We start from the raw sequence: 22,208 nt of genomic DNA, 5'->3' as shown, positions 1-22,208 counted from the left end.
ACAACCTTGACACTTCCTGGAGGTCAACTCAGTCTCAGATATATCAGAATGTATCTATTCGAACAGGTTAATACAACCGCGAAATACATCCGAAAAATCATTGGCGCATGCACTTCTGTTAGGTGTTTGGCCACCCTCCTCCTATTTGTGGTATGCGTCTTGATGTTGTTTCACAAAATGGAGGGACCTACAGTTTCAACCCGACTCCGAACGGCAGATATTTTTTATGAGGAGATTTTTCATGGCAGAAATACACTCGGAAGTTTGCCATTAACTGCCGAGGGGTGACCGCTATTAGAAAAAAAACTTTTTCTTAATTTTTGGTGTTTCACTGAGATTCGAACCTACGTTCTCTCTGAGTTGCGAATGGTAGTCACGCACCCATCCACTCGGCTACGGCGGTCGCTACACAAAAGATGAAAATCTCGCAACATATAGCGAAAGCGGACTGTCGAGAAGAATGGAGGTATATGAGGAAATTTCATGCTGCTACAACAACAGCAACTAAATGTTAAAATTTCGAAGAAAAACTAAATTCTTTATTCGTCTAAGCTTTTCGCATTGATGGCAACAACAATCCAACTCGGTGCTTCAGAAATTATCAAACCTGTGTTACTTTTCATCCGCCGCATACTGAAAAATGATCTCAAAGTCAAGCCTTACAAGATCCAAAAGGCGCATGATCTCACACCAAAGCAGCCACAAGTCAGACTTGAGAGAGCGAAGGAGTTGCTTCACTTGGCCCAAAGCGATCAATTTCCGTGTTCCGAACATTGTGTTCTCTGACGAGAAAGTTTTTCAAATTGAGCAATTCGTATAATAAACTCCCAAAACGATGGCGTTTATTTGACCAATCGTCCATACGAGAATTTGAGTCATCGGTTGACCACCAGGAGGCCGCACTCGCCACAGGTAATGATTTGGGCCGCTGTAACCGCAGATGGACGCTCTCCAATCGTTTTCATCGAGTCTGGCGTCAAGGTAAATGCGAAATATTATCGGGAGGTATACAGGGTTGCCAATATTCGACGGACCCATTTGGCAATCCTGTATCTTTTGACAGAGACGTCAGATCGCTTAATGACATACCGCGTTGGAAGCGTCAGTCCAAGCAGATTTTTACCATGGAACAGTACACGCCACGTGAGCGCTCCCAAATTGTTGAAATTTACATTCAACAAAAGAAGTCAATTGTCAAAACTCAACGTGCGTATAAAAAATTAAATAATGTGAAAAGTGCGCCTTCTAAGAACACCATTCAACGTTTGTACGAAAGATTTTCGACTGGTGATGCTCTTTCTAATCCAAAAAGGCCAAATCAAAACCGACCAAGGCGTCACCGAGGACATCCCAAAATCGCCGTTCTCAGCAGTTGGGCATTGCTCGGACCACTTTACAACGAATTATCCGCATTGATTTGCATTTATTCCCGTATAAGATTCAATTGTTGCAAAGATTGTTGCCTGCGGACAAGCCTCGTCGATTGGAATGGGCCCAAAGAGTCATCGAAATCCGTCTGGTCCGTCGAATATGGGCAACCCTGTATATTCTGGAGGTTTCTTTGAAGCCGTGGGCAGACAAACGTTTCGGTGGCAGACCATGCCCGTTTCAACAGTACTCGACACCGTCTAACAAAGCTCGAGTGAACCAAGAACGGCTAAAATACCTTCCGATCTTCATAACGTCCGCACAATGGCTCTTAAATTCACCAGACGCTATTCTCTTTGGGTTATTTTGAAGAATAAGGTCCGAACTAAAAGATTCACTAGTTTCGAGCCGCTGAAAAAGCCATTGTCCGCGAGTGGGCCAAAATATCTGCAAGTCACATTCGGGCAGCTTGCGATTCATTTCTGGACCGTCTCAAGGCCATAGTCAAGGTTGTGATATCGAGCAAAAGTAAATTGATTCTTAATTTTGTACTATTCTCCACACATTTTTTACTTTGAACTGAATAAAAGTAATTTTCCAAACTAAATTGATGGCTTTTTTAATTGGTGACACTCGAGTGACGGATCCTGTAATGCGCATAAGGCTTCAGAGCTTTAGATTTCCATATCAAGGAGAAAATCAGAAAACTAATAACACCTTGAAAAACTTAATATTAACTCAATCGTGCTGTTAAAATGGAGTTTAGCCTCTAAAAAGTCACAAGTATTGTTTGATTTTTATATATATTTTTTTTACTTGTTCACTCCTCTCGGAAGCATAGGGTCTCGACAAGACATTTGCCTTGCGTTGGTTACGTTAATCTATTTGATTTCTGATTAGCCTGCTGCTACCAGTCCTAAATTTAGAAACAACGCCTTCTTACTGCTGGGGGCGCCATCTGTGTTTTACATTTTTTTGCCAGAAGGATCGCACAGAAGGCTCAGGCCTTCGTTAAAGTTGATGTGTCTGCGCTATTCACGCGGGTTTTTATGTTACGATCTTTAAATTAACATATTTCGATAGCCTTACCTGATTGTCAGAGCCCGCTGTCAGCAGCACATTCAGCGCGGACGGATGCCACAGCACAAGACCGACACGACGTTGATGGAACACCAAATCGACAACTGGTTCGGTGAGTGTACGCGACAGACCGCCATCAGGTATTTGCCAAACCTTCACCACACAATCCTCAGAACCAGAGGCGATCACATTATCATTGTGCGGACACCAGGCAATATCCAGCACAGGTCCTTTATGGCCACCCACCAATGGATGATCGGCAGCTATGCGACCGACCTGCAAGTGTAGAGGGAGAGAAATTAACGTACAAAGTATAAGTTTTAGATAGCCAGACCACAGAGAGCCAGCTAGCAATAAGAGCAATGCAAGTGAAAATAAGTAAAATTATGTAGATATGTATGTATGTATACATAAATAAATAAATAAATAGATAAGTGAAATAAATAAACGAAAGCAAACTTTTAAAAACAGCTGAAGCGAAAATGATTCTATTTTTGCATACGAGTGCCAAATTAATTATATTCCTACACCCGCGCACATCCGTCAAAAGAGTGTGTATGGCAAGCTTCGGTGTCCACATATGTATGTATGTATGTATGTATGTCTGTTTGGGTTTATATGTATAAATAAGTATGTGCCTGCCGGTATGATGCTTTGTCAACCTCATTTCCTAATTTCTGCCAACATAACAAACAGTTTATTTTCCATTCGCTTTTCAAGCGCGCTCCTCATCAATTCTTTCCACCTCTTTGCTGTCATTTGTTTATTTATTCGTTTTGTAGATTTTCGGAATTTTCAGTGTTTTCATATTTTTCTGAAAATTAAAACTAACACATTCGTACAACCAGCCACCACCAGCCGCATCGTCGCATTTCGCATTCGATATTTCTCACCTGCTAAGTAGTGCCGCAGCACTTCCACCGTACGCCACACCACCCCGCTTCCGACAGCACCGTCCGGACCGCTGTGTCTACAAATCGGCACATTTTTATGAGCCAGCGCCTGGTAAATAATAGCAATGTGCCGTGAAAATGCGTGAAGCAGGTGGCTCCGGCCCATTCAGTGAGATTCGTAATGCCACCAAAGCACCGAAACACCAAAACATCAAAACACCGAAACACCTGACAACCGGCCATTAATCGTATTAAATTGCGAACTACATAAATAAATGTACGCATACAAGTATAATATATGTATGTATTTAGGTGTATGTGCGCATACATACATACATTCATATGTACATACTGACATTTCTAGGATTTTTATGCATATTAAAGAGCAGAGTCGAAATTTAATAACTAGAGATTGGCGTACACGTATTTTCTCCAGATCCCTCCCACCGATTATCTTTGATGCACTGCAACTGCGGCATTCGTTGCCCGCTTGCTTGCACTTATATATAAAGGGTGATCAAGTTAGAGATGTCGAATTTTATTATTATTATTATAATATTATTATTTTTAGCACTTTTTGCCAAAATTGAGTGGGTTACAAAACTGCGTAATTGAAATTTTTTGAAACTTTAAGTTGTATGGTTTTTTATAAAAGGTGATCAATTTAGAGGTATCGGATAGAAATAAAACAACGAAAATTCAAATTCATCGGGCATTCTTTATTATTTTGTGAAGAACCATTCATGACATTTATGTATTTTTTGAGGCGCACGGGGTAGTCAGAATTTAAAAAAATTTGATTTTTTCTGCATTTTCGTAAAGTGTAATGTCTTAAAAATATTGTGTGAAAATTTGAAGTGAGTCCGACAAAAAATTTTCGAGTTATTCAATAATTAAAAAAGGGCGCTCGGGCGCTCTGGAGCCGATAGCAAAACTTTAAATGCGTTTTTCTCAAAACTATGTTTTTTGAACTGGTGATCACTGTAACTTTAAAATCGCTTGGTAGATTTCAATAAAATTTATACTGCTTTAGAAAAACATAAAAAACTCGTGCCTGATCGAAGAATTTTTTTTTCAAAAATTTCGATTTTTTTTTCGAAAATCTGAAAAATATTTGCTGGGGGCGCCATATGCGTCAATCGAAGCTGGTTCATCCACAAAGCATGCAGACTTTACATACCCCCCACAAATAAAAGTTCAAAGGTGTGATATCATACGAACTTGCTGGTGCTAGTGGATTAGTCAACGAAACGACGACGCAGTAAATCCATTGTTTCACGGGCTGTATGGAAAGTAGCGCCGTTTTGTTGGAAACAAATGTTGTGGAGATCACAGATAGCATTCGTCATCCACTGGTACATTGGCGCCAACCTCGTCTTTGAAGAAATATGGACCGATGATTCCTCCTTCCTTTAGTTTACAACGATTTGTTTGCTGTTTGGCAAAGGGTAAGTATTCGTTCGATAGAACTCTTTCTGCTCTGCAAAACTATGTTAATTGTATTTTTGAATTATTTAATTTTTTATTAGTTTTGAGGCTTAGAAATGGAATACCTGGGGCAAAAATCAAAACTTTCGACACCTGCTCTTCTTTGCTTTTCTTCCAGGTCAAAAAGTTGCCGAAGCAGCCTGGGACATTTACGACGTGCATGGAGAAGATGTCACAGGCGAGTATACAGCACGGAAATGGTTTGCAAAGTTCAAATATGGCGAAGGAAAAAATAACCAGTCGTGTATTGGCGGAAAAAATGAACTGGGATCATAAAACGATTCTCGATCACCTTCATTCAATGGGATTCACCAAAAAATTGGGAGCCTGAGTGCCTCAAGGGCTGAACGAAAGAAACAAAGAAAGTTGTCTTCAAATTGCTTCTCAGCATCTCGCACGCTATCGAGCAACACGCGGTCATTAACAACGCTTTTTGTACCGAATCGTCAAGAGATATGAGAAATGGTGCCTTTACATCAATATGAAGCAAAGAAAGGAGTGGGTGGCTCCAGGAGATACGCCAAAGCCGAGAGTCAAGCCGTATCTTCATCCAGAGAAGATCAAGATACGTGCTTAGTGGGACTGGGAGGGCATGGTGCACTGTAAATACTCGAAAAAATGCCACGGTTAACAGGGATCTCTACATTGCCCTACGCGAATGAGGCTATTCGACTGAAAAGACCTGATCGACATGGTCAAACCATACTCCTTCACGACAATGCCAGTCCCCAAGTCGCACAAGTCGTCAAAGCTGCAATCCAAGAGCTCGAATGGGAGGTCCTTCAGCATTCGTCGTATTCTCCGGAGCTTGCATCGACCGATTACTATCTTTTCCACTGCCTGTCAAACTATATGAAGGGTGTTACCTTCGATAACAAAGAGGTCCTTGAGAACTGGCTCAACAACTTCTTTGACTCCAGACTAGGCGATCTTTGGCGGAACGGCATCAATAAATTGATCGGGAGGTGGGAAGAGGTTGTAAACAGCCAAGCGGATATATATAATTGATGAACTTATTGATATAATTATTGTTTTTTGTTTAAATAAAAGTCTTCGGTAAAATTTCTACGAACTTATTCCCCAACCTAATAGTTTGACTTTGGAAAAAGTACCTCCAATCTGATCACCCTTTATTCGATATTCTATTAAGGCCGCTTAGTTTATGAAAGCGACATATTTTTGAGTCATTGATTGACCATCATCAGTGGCGAACACTGCGAAATGATGGCAGTTTCCAGAGGTTGCACAGTGGTTCCGCCATAGGACATTGGATGAAAATAGTCATGTTAAAATTATGCAACAATATTTAGCTAAATGTTAGTTCATTAGTCATAGTAACTTAGAGCACAAAAGAAATTTCAACTGCACAAACAATTCACTTATAATTGTGCCTCCAAAGTAAGAGAATTTGAAAAGTGATATGTAGTTAGCGTGGTCTCCGCTCCGTACTTACGCAGTTCCGGGAAGTGTTATTTTTCTAAGCATTACTGTGTTTATGACCTGTTGTACAATGAAAATTCAAGTTGAAGGTATTTTGATATAGGGTCTAATCTGTACCTATGTGACTCATCTACGAGTAAATGTTATATTTGTGGTGCGACACCTAAATAAATGAATGACTTAGAAAAGTGTACTCCAGTAGATTTGAATTTTGTTTATTACCCCTGCATTCTTGGATTAGATTTTTTGAATATTTTATTCATGTTTGTTATAGAATCGAATTTAAAAGGTGGCAAGCACATTCATCTGAGGAAAAAACACTTTTAGCTAAGAGAAAGGAATTTGTTCAGAGGGAGTTTAGAGAACAATTAGGCTTGATAGTCGACGAACCGCGAAGTGGAGGAAGTGGCACCTCTAACGATGGAAATACAGCACGAAAATTTTTCCTTCATTCAACCATATCATCCGAAATCACAGGAATAGACAAATACGTTATAGACAAATGTAGTTATCTCCTACAATGTCTTTCATCTGGTTTTAAAATTAATTCGAATAAATTCAAAATATACGCACTAGACACTGCTAGAATTCTAGTTAGTAAATATTCATGGTATAATTTACCTGCATCAGTTCATAAAGTGCTCATTCATGGGTCGGAGGTAATCGATCATTGTTTATTATCAATTGGAGAATTATCAGAGGAGGCAGCTGAATCATGTAATAAATTAGTGAAACAATTCAGACGTGACAATACCAGAAAGCACTCAAGAACTGTAACTAACACGAATCTTTTGCACAGGCTTCTTCTTAATTCCGATCCATTTATATCTAGTCTACGAAAATTACCATGTAAAAAGAAATCTATGATGTCGAGAGAAGTGTTAGATTTATTGAGTTAAAAGTTTTGTATTTCTAAGTACATTAACTTTTTTGGAAGGGAATATTTTATTGCTTTCATAAATAAGAATAAGCTAACTGGCATTAAAGTATACTTTATGCTCATCCTTTCGGAATTTAATGTTTTTTTCTATTATTGTTTATAATTTAAGATTTATGCAAAACTTTAAACGAAACAAAAGAATTTTATATAAAAAATGTGTGTACCTAATTTTCCTTTGACTTTTTATATTAATTATATATTACTTTATTATATATAATATTATTTTTATTATATCTTATATATATTCTTATTATATATATATATTACTTTTTATATGTCTTAATGTTTTTTTAACAAATAAAAACATTTCTCAACTGACCGCTCTTCCTACGCGGCGGGACCACTGTGGGTTGTAATAAAGTAATGTAAGTTGACGGCGTGGCGATGTGTGAATTAGCCATCAAGATTACGCGATTTGTTTTGCATTTCTTAAAAAAAACAGAAATAAAATAAAAATAATCCGCTTTAAAATTTCGAAGTGCTTGAAATGGCTGCTCTTAATGACACACCCTATACTCCCATAAATACACTCAAAACATGAAATATGCGTTTGATGCGTAATTTTTCGTTAAATGCCGCAGGTTATAAGCATTCAAGAGTCGACCATTAAATCCCAGTGAAAATTTAAACAACGTAAACAACAACAAATTATTTACACTTCATTCGATGTGTCAGCAAATTGTTTATGCCAACCAAATATGACTTTCAGACGGTCTAAAGGCAGATTAGATTAGATTAGATTTGTGGGTGGTTGGACTAGTCCAAGCACTCAGTCAGGAGACCATTGTACTATACCCGGATAGATTTCAGTAGAAAGAATAGGAAAGATAAAATGTGTCGGTAAGACGGAAAAATTATTTTGAGGTCACTCTTCCACAAGTTTTTTGGATTAATTGATGAATCTTAAGAGATCCGAAAGAGGAAGAGTATGAACCTTATCCATACTCAGTATATCGCAGCCCAATATCCTAAGTTTGATTCTGCAAAACGTCGGACAGCTACAGAGAAAATGCTCTGCAGTATCGTCATCCTCAAGGCAGGCTAAGCATATCGGGCTGTCGACGACTCCTATGGCAGCCATATGCTGACCTCAGGCGTTGTGCCCTGTGATTACACCCACCAGTACTCTCGGGTCCTCTCTGCTGAGTTGTAGGAGTTTTTAGGTCTAAAGGCAGACGTTTGCTTTATCGAAGACTTCTACATGCGACCCAAATCCTTTACTACCGAGCCACATTTTTATGTTTGAAGGCAGGAAATAATCGAATGCCGCTAAATCGAATATGTTTGATGGGGAAGCAATTCGTAACTTAATTCATGCAATTTTGCCATTATGATTGTAGTCTAGTGACCAGTGCGCTGACCTGGTGGAAGCGAATAAATGCCGCAGATTTTGCTTCAAATCCGCATTGAACCAGTCCGACAGTTTAGTTTAATATCCACCAGTGAACGTTTTATTCGCACTCTTCTATAGAGAATCGAGGTGAATGACACTGTACATATCCAAAAAAAAACTATTACCACGCATAATTTTTTTTTGGTCTGGAAACAGATGCAAATCGCTAGGGGCAAAATCATTAATTCGAACTTTAATTCATGGGCTTTAGCCATTGTCAGAATATTGTTTTGGGACTCGGTGATGAAAAAGATTTTTTCTCTTTGGCAAATTGGGTATTTTTTCATTAACTTTTTCCTTAAGCTGGTCCAGAAGGTTACAAAAAAAAAAAAAAGAAGGTTCCAAAAAAACAAAAAAGAAGGTTACAATAATATTCAGAATTTATTGTTTCACCAGTTTGCAAGTAATCCTCAAACGAAATTCCTTTCGCATCCCAAAAACCGGTTGCTTATATCTTTCTGGGGCCGAAGAATCAGTTTCACACTATTCTTTAGCCTCCTGTTTTGATTTACAGCCATAGTGATAGACCCAGGTCTCATCCATAGTGATGAATAGATGCTCAAAATTCTTCGAAAACGCTCTAAATCTTGTGTAGAAAGCTATATTCGAATGTGCTTTTGTTCCATTCCAGTCAATGCGGCACCGATTTTGCACACAGCTTTCTGAAACCCAATACTTCAATTAAAATATGGCTTACATTGCCCCTTTGAGATGCCTAAGGTGTCTACTTAATCTTTTTCAACGACTTTCCAATACGATTTCCTGTATTTTTCTACGACTACTGATGTTGTTGCAGTTTTTGAACGTCTTGTAATCAAAGCCTTCACTTCTTCTTAATATGAAAAGTGTTGGTGGGTTGGTTAAAGTGTAATTCATCTAGAATCCATTTAGCGCTTCCGCACTATTTTATTGCCACACGTCCTGCCAATTTTGCATTTTGTCTGGCTCTCCATCTACAATCCGCGAATCGGAGGTATTTTACGGAAATCGTTTCTTGACTGCACCTATTGGTGTGAATACCGATTCCGCAAGAGCTTCATTCATGGCAAATCCCCCTCTTGTCAGTTCATCTGCTTTTTCGTTACCTTCAATGTTCCGAAGTCCCGAGACCCACATTTAAGTAACTTTATGGTTTTCACTCAAGGTGGTAAGACTATTCCTACTTTGTTCCACTACCACAGAAGTTGTTGTAGCCGAATCCGATGCCTGGATTGCAGCTTGGCTATCCAAAAGAATAGCGATATTGCTCTTGAAAGAGAAATCTGCGATTAGTAGCCTACAAGCTTCCCCATTTGCTAGTACTTCCGCCTGGAAGACACTGCAGGCATTAGGGAGACGCACAGATTTTTCAATTTTAAGTCTATGAGAATATATACCAGCTTCAACAACACAATCCATTTTAGAGCCATCTGTATAGACTGTAGTATCGAAGAAAGAGAATGAGGAGTGTACTAATACAAAACAAAAAAAAAAATTAGGCTAGTAGTAGCGCCCTCTCTTATCGAACCGCACACATAATTATTATAATATCTATCGTAAGATTTATAATTTTTGCAAATTGTATACAAAAAGATAAGCAATGGAGCATGTAAAGGTCAAGTCGACGTAAATCTCATACAGCACATCGTTTCACCGCCTGCGATACTCGCAGTAAGATTCCATCCCTCAGCACAATTTTGAAAAACAAGATTGCACCACTTTGGAAATATATTTGAGATATAATAACATAACAAAAACTATAACTTTAACAATTAAAAAATTCATAGTGAAACATAATAAAACACTTCTTTTCATATCCTTTATAGTCCCTCGAAATTCAATTAAAATTCACAGCTCTTAATCTCTTCGTCCTCATTAAAAAAAATAATATATATTTTTTCAAAACAATTTCTGCATAATGTCTTCATGCAACATTCATATGTATATGTATATATGCATACATAACTACATTTGTCTATACCGAAAGCACTTCGAAATTAGTAATTCTTTCAGTCGCCAAGCAACACACACTTTAAGGAAATCCCTTTATTTGGCTAACAATTGTGAAAGTTCTAAATTTAAAGCTTAGCTAATAGAATAAAAAAAAATAAAAACATAGCAGCCAAAAAAATAAAAAAAAGTTATAAAAGTAGAAAAATCGAATGTATATTAAATGAAACAGCACATAACAGTTTTGTATGCAAATTGCTTTTATATTCTGCACATACATTCAGATCCCACCAGGCTGTGTAAATATAAAACCACCATTTTACGTGGGAACTAGTCTACTAGCGACTAGATTGGCATCGGTTAACATGAAACCAAAAACAGGTGTATTTAATCGAGCTGCGCTACGGCGCTTATTATCATTCATTCACCTAGCACGCACGTACACAATTCTCCACCGGGTTATGGTAATTAATTGAAAGTGCAAACTGTTTGTTTAATCTAATTCTTCATTGCATTCCAGTCAATAGCAACTTGATCATGCTCCGCTCACTAAGAGCAAGATTCATGGCGTAGAGTTTTCGAGATGCGAGGCTCCTGCCATTTTTTTATAAATGCTAGTTGAGCAACATTACGCGCCTTCGATTCAACACTTCTCTGCTCGCTTTCTCTGGGCTCTGCTCAATTGACAGGTGAAAGCAAAGCCAAAGTTATCGAGCAATATTCGCCGCTAGGGAGTGTGGTTTTGCCTCATAAAACTGGTACATCTCACTAGTTAGTCCTACCATAAGTTCTGTGACAAGTTAAGTCCGCTATAGATATGAAATTATAATACTTTTTTTAATAAAGTTAGTTTTATGATATTTAATCATGTAAATATTAAAAAAAAAAATTTAGTCTTCATTCGAAATGGTCACCAAACCTTCAAACGATTAGGCCATTCAGCTAATGCAGCACGCAAGGTTTCCATGGATATTAAGATTGTTTAAGACTCTCCAAATTCCTGTGAGGTCTTCGACAGGCCATTTTCTCCAATTTTGACCACAAACTGTAGTCCAATGGATTCAGATCTGGACTTCCAGACGGTCAATCTTCTGCGGCTATGAGCCCAGTAACTTTGTGTTACAGCCACGGCCGGGTGGTTTTTGGCTTATGGGCTGGCGCGCAATCTTGCGCAACTGCTGCACCACGCCTTTTATGACATCCTCTTGGTACACTTTTGCCACGGTCCAATTTTCCACAGAAATGAAGTGAAGCGAAGTGCTTTTACGAGACATGTGAAATCATGTCGCGGTCAATTCTGGATAAGTAGGAGTTTAACCTGCTATAGTATCCAGAAAGTAATTGTGCCAGTGTTACGCGGGTCTCACAGGGAAGCTGGAGCTCTTCATCTGCTGTAGGTGGGGGTTGAACTCCGATTAGGGCATTCGGTAGACGAGAGCTAGTGTCGTTTAATGTCTGTCTAAACACTGTCTGGTCCAGTAGATGTCTGTTAGTTTTGTCCTGAATCTCGTCGGTGTAATTGAGGAGGTGTCTCCTGACGTGCCTGGGAGGCGGCTCTGGCTCAAGCAGGTGTCTGCAAGGGTGAAACCTGTGGTAGCACCCAAGCATAAACTGTTTGCTAAGTAGTTTATTGTACTCCATTACAGGGAACATCTGTGCCTCGTTGTGAAGGTGTTGAAGAGGGGACATCGGGGTCGGAGGCAACCCGTTGCTGTCCGAATAGCAGTGTTTTGGCAAATCTGGAGCTTTATCCACTGCGTGTTACTAGTTCCAGGCGACCAGACAGGCGCAGCATAGTTTGCGATTTTGGACTTTAGTGCCAATTGCGGTTGAGTGCGCAGAAAAGGAGAGCAAACTGTGGAAGGTTACACCCAAAATTTTGGGATTGTTTACAGTGGGAAATGGTGTGTCATCGACTTTTACCTTGAGAGGCAGTTTAACCTCCTTTGCCCAGGTGTTAAGAGGGTCGCCATAGACTTTGTGGAGGAAAGTTGAAGATTTCTCGCAGTGAAAAAGTAAGAAAGCTCGGTGAAGTAGACTTTCACAGGCCATCAATGTCATTGCCCGACGCCATTATCGTGCAGTCATCAGCGTATGAGACCATGGAGACTCCCTCTGGTGGTTGGAGGAGCTTCGATAGATAGAAGTTGAACAGCCAGGATGAAAGGACGCCACCCTGCGGAACACCTTGCTTGATCTTCCCCTGTTTGGATGTTTGGTCTCGAAAAATCACTCGTGAGTGACGACCGCTCAGGTAGTTGGCGGACCACCTCTTCAGCCCTGGGTGAGTGTCGACTGAAAAATATCATCTAGTAGCGTGGAATAGCTCTTTGAGAAGAGCTGGTCACGAATTATGCTGTCGTAAGCTGCGATTGAAATCTATGAAAAGCCGACACGTCGTCATGTCGTATTCACGAGACTTTTCCAATATCTGTTTTCGAACGAAAATTTGGTCAATCGTTGATCTTCATCTACATCGGTCGAAACTCATTAGTTAGGAGTCCGCGAATTTATCTGCATGGTTAGCACATCCTCTTATATGCAAATATACACACACATATACATGTTGATGTGTATTTACGAATAAGTGTATTACGGTGGCGGTCTGGCAGAGTGAGTGGTCGAACGCTAAAAGACGCAACTCTGATGAAGAACTAAAATTAAACATTTATTTTTAAATAACACTTCACCGTGCTGCTCGCCACTCTCACACACATTTGCAAACCTGCTGGCTTGCTGGTGTTTGTGCAGATTGTTGAAAACCAAAGTTTTTCCCATCAACTATCCTGGGATGATATAGTTTTTTCATGTTTTGTTGTTTTCATTGCACGCAAATGTGCGTCAGCGTGACAGAAAAGGGAAAGGATTCAATCTCTGATTTTATTTTTAGTAATACTTTTAAAATCTATGACACCAACCAAGGGTTAAAAACTGTGGGTTTCAGACACACAAAACAACTTAAATCGCGTGGCACTTTGCCTGTCAAGCATTAAATTACCAGATTTTAATGTAATATTTACACTACTAATCATTCATAGCTGTAGCTTAAGCATCGCAATAAAAGAGGTATAAAATATTTATTTGTTTATTTAAAATGTCAGAATTTATAGAGTTGAAAGAAAAAAAAAAACAATTAAAAAAAAGATTTTTCTCAAAAGTCCACAGAAATCATAGAATTTAATATATCAGAATTAAAAAAAAAATTCTCAAATTCTCGATAGAAATTATAGAAATTAAAATATCAGAATTTATAGAGCTGAGAGCATAAAAAGAAATTAAAAAAAAGATTTTTCTCAAAAGTCCGCAGAAATCATAGAATTTATTATATCAGAATAAAAACAAAAATCTCAAAAGTCGACAGAAATTATAGAAATTAAAATATCCGAATTTATAGATCGAAAGCACAAAAAAAAATTAAAAAAAAAATTTTTTCTCAAAAGTCCGCAGAAATCATAGAATTTAAGAGGTTAGGGGTAGACAGAACTTAAAAAAAAAATTTGTTTTTTTTTGCATTTGCTTAAAGTATAATATCTTAAAAATATTGTGTGAAGTGAATCGGACAAATACTTTTCGAGTTATTCAACAATTAACAAAGGGCGCTCGGGCGCTCCGGAGTAGATAGCAAAACTTTAAATGCGTTTTTCTCAAAACTGTGTTTTTTTGAACTGGTGATCACGGTAACTTAAAAACCGCTTGGTAGATTTCAATTTCCAATTTATACTGCTTTTGAAAAACATTAAAAACTCGTGTCTGTTCGAAAGAATTTTTGTTTTTTAACAATTAATTGTCGTTTTTTTCTCGGAAATCTGTAAAATATTTCCTGAGGCTGCCATATTTGGAAAAAAGCTTCGATCAGGAACAAGATTATCTAAAGGGTGTTTTTTTTAGAGGTTAAGTTTTCACGATGAAATAAAACGTATATAATTTAATGTTATGGCCAAGAATTTAGCTTTATTATAAAGATAAGGGTTTGCCATTATGTTTTAAAAATGATTTCGGGCCGCCGCGGCTGGCTCGAATAAATTGGGGCCGTATGTCAGCAATAACGCGCCGAATATTCTCTTCCAAGACGTCAATCGTCTCGGGCTTATCTGCGTAGACAAGCGACTTCACATAGCCCCACAAGAAATAGTCCAGCGGTGTTATATCGCACGATCTTGGAGGCCACGCCACAGGTCCACGGCGCGAGATAATGCGCTCACCAAAAGTTTCCTTCAATAAATCGATTGTTGCGTTGGCTGTATGGCATGTAGCGCCGTCTTGTTGGAACCAAAGGTCGTCCACATCAACATCGTCCAATTCAGGCACGAAAAAGTCATTAATCATGGCTCTATAGCGCTCTCCATTGACTGTAACATTATGGCCGGCTTCATTTTTAAAGAAATATGGACCAATGATTCCCTCTGCCCATAGAGCACACCAAACAGTGACTTTTTGAGGATGTAACGGCGTCTCAGCAATGGCTTGTGGATTATGTTCACTCCAAATGCGACAATTTTGCTTATTGACATACCCATTCAACCAAAAGTGAACTTCATCGCTGAACGAAAATTTCTTCGATGCGTCGCGCGAACCGAACCATTATTTTCGTAATAAATTTGCACGATTTGCAAACGTTGTTCAGGTGTAAGTCTATTCATTATGAAATGGCAAACCAAACTGAGCATAAATCAAGTGACAGCTGTCAAAAAGACCATCTACGAAAAAAGTAGTGCCAACTTGAAAACCTAACCTCTAAAAAAAACACCCTTTATTAATAAATCTAATTGTGATGATCACCGCAAGTGACTTCTGGAGAAACGGGCTCCACATAAACAGCGATAACTTTTACAATTATAATTTTTTTTTTTTTTGAAATTTTGCTAAGGTCAAGTCGAAACACGTTGTATTAAGGGGAAAGATACCTGCAAAATTTCGAAAAAAATTTTTTTTTTTTCATAAAATGTTAATATAATCCTTTAAGAATATGTCAAAAAAAATTTAGAACGTAAATTTAAGTATTTCTTATATTATAAATCGTCAACATTTTTGCGTCCGAGCGCTGGGAGAGGTATAGTTACGTTGTACTCAAACTTTAGAGGCCTTTTTCTCAAAACTATATTTTTCAAAATGGCGTACACGATAATTCGAAAAGTTATTGACCGATCTCCCTAAAATTTTGCACTCATCTTTTTAATGATATTACTTTCCATGTCAATTTACAATTTTTCGAAGCAAAACTAGTAGGAAAATTGGCCCCAAAATTCATTTTTTTTTTTAGCATTTTATTCCGCGAATTTTTTTTTCCATTGTTTTTTAATTCATATAGAAGTTACGTTATAAACAAAAAAAATTTTGGTTTTTTGTGTTCAGGTCACTGACGCCGCTGAAAAGCTCCACTGCGACCTTTCTGGAAGAATTGAGTGTACATCCGCATTTTAAATGATTAAAATAAAAAAAAATATATTGACTCTTTTATTTTAAATAATTTTAATGAAAATCAGGGAAAATATGGCCGTTTACAGGTATCTGTCCCCTAAATGCTATGTTTTTATTTTTGTAAAATAAAGCCATTGACTAGCAAAAAAACAAATTATTGAAAATCATCATTTTTTCGGGACTCTGACTACCCCTAACCCCCTAAAATATCAAAATTTAAGTAAAAAAATTTTCTCAAAAGTCCGCAGAAATCATAGAATTTAAAATATCAGAATTTAAATAAAAAAATAAAATAAAAATGTCTCAAAAGTCCACAGAACTAAGTGTGTGTTTGTAATTCATTTGATTACAATAAAAATGTGGTGTTTTAATTTTTTTCGTCCATTACCTACATTGCTCATTCGGCAATGCCACAAATAATTGTCAACACTTTCTAATTCTGAAATTTATAGCAATGCTGAAAAATTATGCCGAAAAAGCACAGCTGCTAGATTTATTATTGCCTCGAATTATATCGCCCCCACCGTTCACCACCACCACCACCAACAACGCATTACACTCCCTGTCACCGCTTTGCCTGCCTGCCTGCCAGCCTGCCTGCAGCACCAACACTAACGTCGCTAATTTAAATTAGAATTTTTGCGCGCGTTACCTCAATTATTGGTCAATTGCCAAAATGTATCGTAGTCGTATTCTATTTTTAAGCGAGATATTCATTCTAAATGAAAAATCACTTTTGAATGCGTTTACACAACTTGGCTGCATATGTATTGGTGTCACCACCTCTTAGCCCCCACCACTTTCCCTCCTTTCTCAGCCACACATCATTCATTAGAAGAGCAAGAATAATGTTGTGTATTAAACAGATTTAGAAAGTAAAACTTTTTGGAAAATTTTTAGCTCATAAATAGAGGCCTTACACGCGTTGTGCAGTGGGTAGGTACACGGGCGCCCACGCAAAAAAAAATGTTTCACTAGCGAGCGAACGAGCGATCAAGTGGCCGGCTAGTGGTCAGTTTTGGTGCTACTTTTTGTTTTATACGCATGTATGTATGTATGAGTGTGTATGTGCTACTTTTGGCGGTAGGCTGCTCAGTGTTGCTCGCATTCAAATTACCATCGCTAACCATTTGTACTCGTGCATAAGTAGATTTTCGTGTAATTTCGCATTCATTCTGCATTCGATTGGCATTCATTCGCACAATCGTTTCTCATTTCTTTCTCCAAATGTGTTTCACATTGCTTTCACACGATTTTAAATTAATATTCCCATCGTGAGATCAAAGCGTGATATTTTTTTTTTTTTCGATATAATAAATTTATTGTAGATAGAAATAAATTGATTAAAAATCCAATATGCGCTAAATTTAGTTATTTTCTATACACACACACATACACATACGAACGCATATAGTCGCAGCACCACCTTCACCTACCGTTAAACCAGAAAAAGAGCGAAATTTTTATTTTAACCTTAACCTTATTTGGAATCGACTTCAGCAATCCAATTAGAGAGAAAATACATTTATGTAAAGTACGAGTATAAGCACACATATGAATGTAGTAGGTAACAGTATAAGCGTGTGTGTGTGTGCGTGTGTATTAGAGGCTGTGCGTTGGAAAACTGTAAAAATAGCAATATTTATATAATAAAGATGTTGAAGATCATTCAGATTTTGTTTTTGATCTTAATTATTTTTTTTTTGCTTTTTGTATGAGTTGAAGGACGAATTTATCTACGCGCGTGTGCATGTGTTGTTGTTTATTTAATATTGTAAAATGCTAATGTTGGCGTTAGAAGGCTGGCTGCGCCTCTTCGTCATGGTCAAATTTAATAAATTAGCTTACAGAATTAAATCTGCTCGAAGAAAATTTAGCCAAAAAACAAAGTGCATCGCACACTACTATACATAAATTATAATTGTTTATGACTAGGTGGAACGGCACTAACATTCAGTGATGAGGCCCGCTACTAAGGTCTAATACTAGACCATAGCACTCTTGTAAACAGCTAATAGGACTAAGTTGGGGTCTTTCCCCATCTATCGTATATTGGCTTTATACAGGAATTGTAAGACCAATCCTAACATACCGTATACTAGTATGGTGGCCGGCTTTAGATAAGTTATATATTAAAAAAACCATGGTACATGTACAAAGAATGGCCAGTCTTTGCATCTGCGAGGCCCTTAGGACTACACCCACAGAGGCACTAAGTGCTTAACCTATTACCAATAGAGCAATTTGGTAAGCAAACAGCTGCCAAGGCAGCTCTCAGATTAACAGAAATCGGTCTACTCAGAACGAACCAGAGACGACACTCTTCAATTTTAGAAAAAAATTCCCTGCATTCATGGTACAACTGATTTCTGTAAGACCAAAATATTAACTTAAATAAATCCTTCGTCACAGTATTTCCTTCCAAAGAGGAATGGGATAACGGGCTTATTGTTAGAGAAAATGATATAAACATCTACATATACAGATGGCTCAAGACTAGACAACAGAGTAGGTGGAGGGGTTTAGTGCGATAAACTCGCAGTTAGCCAATAATTTCGTCTCCCTGATCATTGCAGTGTATTTTAGGTGGAAGTCATTGCCATAAAAGAGGGACTTACGGTAATAAAAGCGAGAGTATTATCCACAAATGAAGTCTCCATATACTCGGACAGCCAAGCAGCAATAAAATCGCTAGAATCTAAAACACACTCGTCAAAAAAAGGCATGGAATGTTTTTAGCTTCTAAATGACTTATCTAAATACTACATACAAAGTACACCTTATTTGGGTGCCACGCCACAGATATATAGTAGGGAACTGCAAGGCAGATGAACTTGCTCGAACCGTTAGTACAACGCTTGATCTCCAACTGGATAAGACATGGTTGAAATGGAACAGCAGTCGATCAAAAAGCTTGTTAAGATTTAACAGAGAAGCTATAAGAAAAATGGTAGGGGTATTAACTGTTCATCGTCTGATAGGCAGCCACGCTAGAAGGTTAGAACTCCCGTAGTTCGATTTTTGTAGAAGCTGTCTTAATACAGAAGAAGAGGAAACAGTCAGACACCTTTTATGTGAGTGTGAAAGCTTAGCGACAAGGAGGCTCCGCACTCTTGATACGGCAGCTACCTACCCACCTATGACTCCGTCAAAAAATACGCAAAATGCAAGTGTTTCGAATTTTTTTTTAATTTTCATAAATGAAACACCTTGAAACCGAAAGGATTGGAGAAAAAAAATCGTAGTATTTTTCACAAAATGTAATAGCTCCGAAATCTTCTGACGGATTTTAATGAATGTTGCAAACTATACAGCTGAATACCGCCAATTTAATATAATAATAATATTATTATTATACAGTTTGTCTATTGGAAGCGTGACCGCCATAAGCGGTTAGGGGTAGTCAGAATGTTCAAAAAATTGAATTTGTTTTTTTTTTTTTGCATTTTCTTAAAGTATAATAGCTTAAAAGTGAATCCGAAAAATACTTTTCGAGTTATTCAACAATTAATAAAGGGCGCTCGGGCGCTCCGGAGCAGATAACACAACTTGAAATGCGTTTTTCGCAAAACTATATTTTTTGCACTGGTGATCACTGTAACTTAAATATGGCTTGGTAGGTAGGTAGGTAGGTATAGTGGTTGTCGGTTGACACACTTAGGCCTGCTGTAGGCCCATTGTGATACCACCAGGGCTGTCCCCCCTCCTCACTCTACATTGTCCTCATTGGACCAACCTGTGGCTTTAATATATCTAATAAAGCTTGTTACTTTTATATTGGCTACTTCTGCCAAGTTATTCAGGGAACTTTTTCCTAAAATATTGAACCTTCTGCTATCCACAGCCATGTACCCGCATATAAAGTGTTCTATTGTATCTTCTTCTTCAATGTCGTTACAGCTTCTGCAATAGTTGTTATAGGGTGCTCCCCGTCTACTGGCATGTCAGACAATCAGACAATGGCCTGTTAGGACCCCGAGAAGATTTCTCATGTTTTTCCTGTTTAGTTTCAACAGTCGGTTTGTGCGGCCCACGTTCCATTCTGGCCACGTCATTATACTAGTTGCACAGGTCAATGACTGAGACCACAGCATCATACTAAAGTTGCTAAAGGTATAGGTATGTTCGCTTTGTCTGGTTAGATCGGTAATGTGGTACCAAATCTCGCTAGTTCATCTGCTTTGCAGTTGCCTTCAATGTCTCTATGACCCGGCACTCAGAGCAGGTTTATTACAAAGTACTATGATAGTTCTGTCAAAACGTCAATAAATTCTTTTACTGTCTTCGAGTTAATATTAGGCGATTTTAAAGTTTTCAGGGCCGATTGGCTATCTGAATACTCGTATATGTTTATATCTCTTGTGGTGAGGACACTTTTATTCAGGTGTAGCAGGCCTTCCCTGATAGCCAGAATTTCAGCTTGAAATATACTACAGTGATTTGGTAACCGGAATGGGATGTTGGCATTCATTCCTTCATAATGAAGGCCTCCGCCTACTTGATCATTTAGCTTGGCATCATCAGTATATATATTTATACTGATTCCGCTTCTATTGTCCATTACCCCATTGTCCCAATCTTCTCTCAAGTCAGTCGTTTGATGTAAGAAGGGGTATTCGTTTAGTATTCTTGCGTGACCTCTTCTGTTAGTGGCTAAGTTAGAAGATTATCTTAACCTAAGTGCCGATTTTGCCGCCAGCTGTTTGCTGTAGGCCTCAATCGGTTATAAATGCAGCATGACATTCATCGCTGCCGTGGGCGAAGTCTTTAGTGCACCGCTTATGCAGAGACTAGCACCCCTTTGAATACTTTCTAGGCGTTTTACTGTTGTTCTTTTCTCAAGTGTTGGTCATTAAACTAAGACATCGTATGTCATGATAGGCCTTACCACTCCTGTATATAGCCAGTGTACTATTTTTGGGGTTAGGCCCCATTTTTCCCCCACAATTCTTTTGCATGTATAGAGTGCTGTGGCTGCTTTTTTACTCTATCATTAATCGTTTGTTTCCACGAGAGCATCCTATTTAATACTAGTCCTAGGTAGCTTGCCTTTTCCTCAATTGACAGTGTAATTCCCTCAAGGGTAGGGGGGTTTAGAACTGGTATCCTGTGTTTTCTGGTTAACATGATTAGTTCTGTTTTGTTGGGATTTACCCCAAGAACACTCGATACAGCCCACCGTCTTACATCGTTCAAAGCATTTTGCATTATATTATGGGAATTTTCCTTTTATTCTCTAGATTCTTCAACAATTGATTCATTGCCAGAATCCTCAGCAGAGGAGAAGTACACCGCCCTGAGGGGCACCCCTCCTGACGGATCTGCGTATCGTCGAGAGGCTCAACGTCGAAATTACGAACCTGCTTAATAGCAATTGTTCTGCAAATTTCACAAGACCCTCCTGTAGGATGTTGTTGAAAGTGCTTTCTATGTGTATAGGAAGGCTACCAGAGAATACTTTTATTCTCTATTGATTTCTCTATCTCTGTAACTAGTGAATTTAGTGCTGTCTCTTGGATCTACCTTTAGAGTATGAATGTTGTGATCTCGCGAGTAGCGACGGTGTCAAGTTCTCTCTTATAAAGGTGTATATTAATCGCTCTAACGCCTTTAATAGAAATGAGGAAAGGCTAATAGGTCTGAAGTCTTTAGGTTTCGTATGCGATCTCCTTATCAGCCTTTGGTATAAAAACTACTCTGACTTCTCTCCATTTTAGGGGGACGTAATTTAGTAGTAATGTTGCTCTAAATATGGTTATCAGCCATTCCATAATGTTGCCCATTGTCTGTTGTAGTTGCGCAGGGATTATTCCATCTGGTGCCGGTGTTTTATATGGTTGAAAGTTTTCTACAGCCTACGTTATCTTGGCTTCTGTGACAATGTTGAGGATATCGGAAACCGCATCCGCAGTTGGAATATTGGTGGTTATCGCTTCCTCTAAATTACCTGGGAAGTGAGTATTAAGTAATGATTCTTCGCTGGATTCTGTCCAGCTGTAGTCTGGCTTCTGAAGATACCCTATGGGTTGAGCAGACTTGGTTAGGATTTTTCTCAGTCGAGATGCCTCTACCGTAGTTTCGATGTCACCACGAAGATCTTTTTGCTTTTCTTATCTCTTTCTTATATATTTTTAGTTTATCATAATATAAGTCCCATTTTTTTCTTTGGGAGAGTTTGGCCCTGTTGAATTGTTTCCTGCAATTCTTTTGTAGCTTTTTCAGTTCGTGTGGCCACCAGGGTGGCTTATTCTTTCCTCTA

The 22,208-nt window shown here is 38.4% G+C and overlaps 1 protein-coding gene across 3 annotated transcripts in view; it reads right to left on the bottom strand.

Moving 5' to 3' along the window:
- Positions 1-22,208, bottom strand: part of LOC129243763 (coronin-1C-A) — a 67,982-nt gene that overhangs the window by 5,470 nt on the left and 40,304 nt on the right. For all 3 annotated transcript variants that reach the window (XM_054881045.1, XM_054881047.1, XM_054881046.1), the window contains exon 3: positions 2,458-2,724. In XM_054881045.1, the coding sequence (XP_054737020.1) occupies positions 2,458-2,724 (267 nt within the window). The remainder of the gene's footprint in view (positions 1-2,457; positions 2,725-22,208) is intronic.

Source organism: Anastrepha obliqua, chromosome 4 (genome assembly GCF_027943255.1).
Source record: "Anastrepha obliqua isolate idAnaObli1 chromosome 4, idAnaObli1_1.0, whole genome shotgun sequence".
NCBI lineage: Eukaryota > Metazoa > Arthropoda > Insecta > Diptera > Tephritidae > Anastrepha > Anastrepha obliqua.
This window is presented reverse-complemented; position numbering and strand designations above follow the sequence as displayed.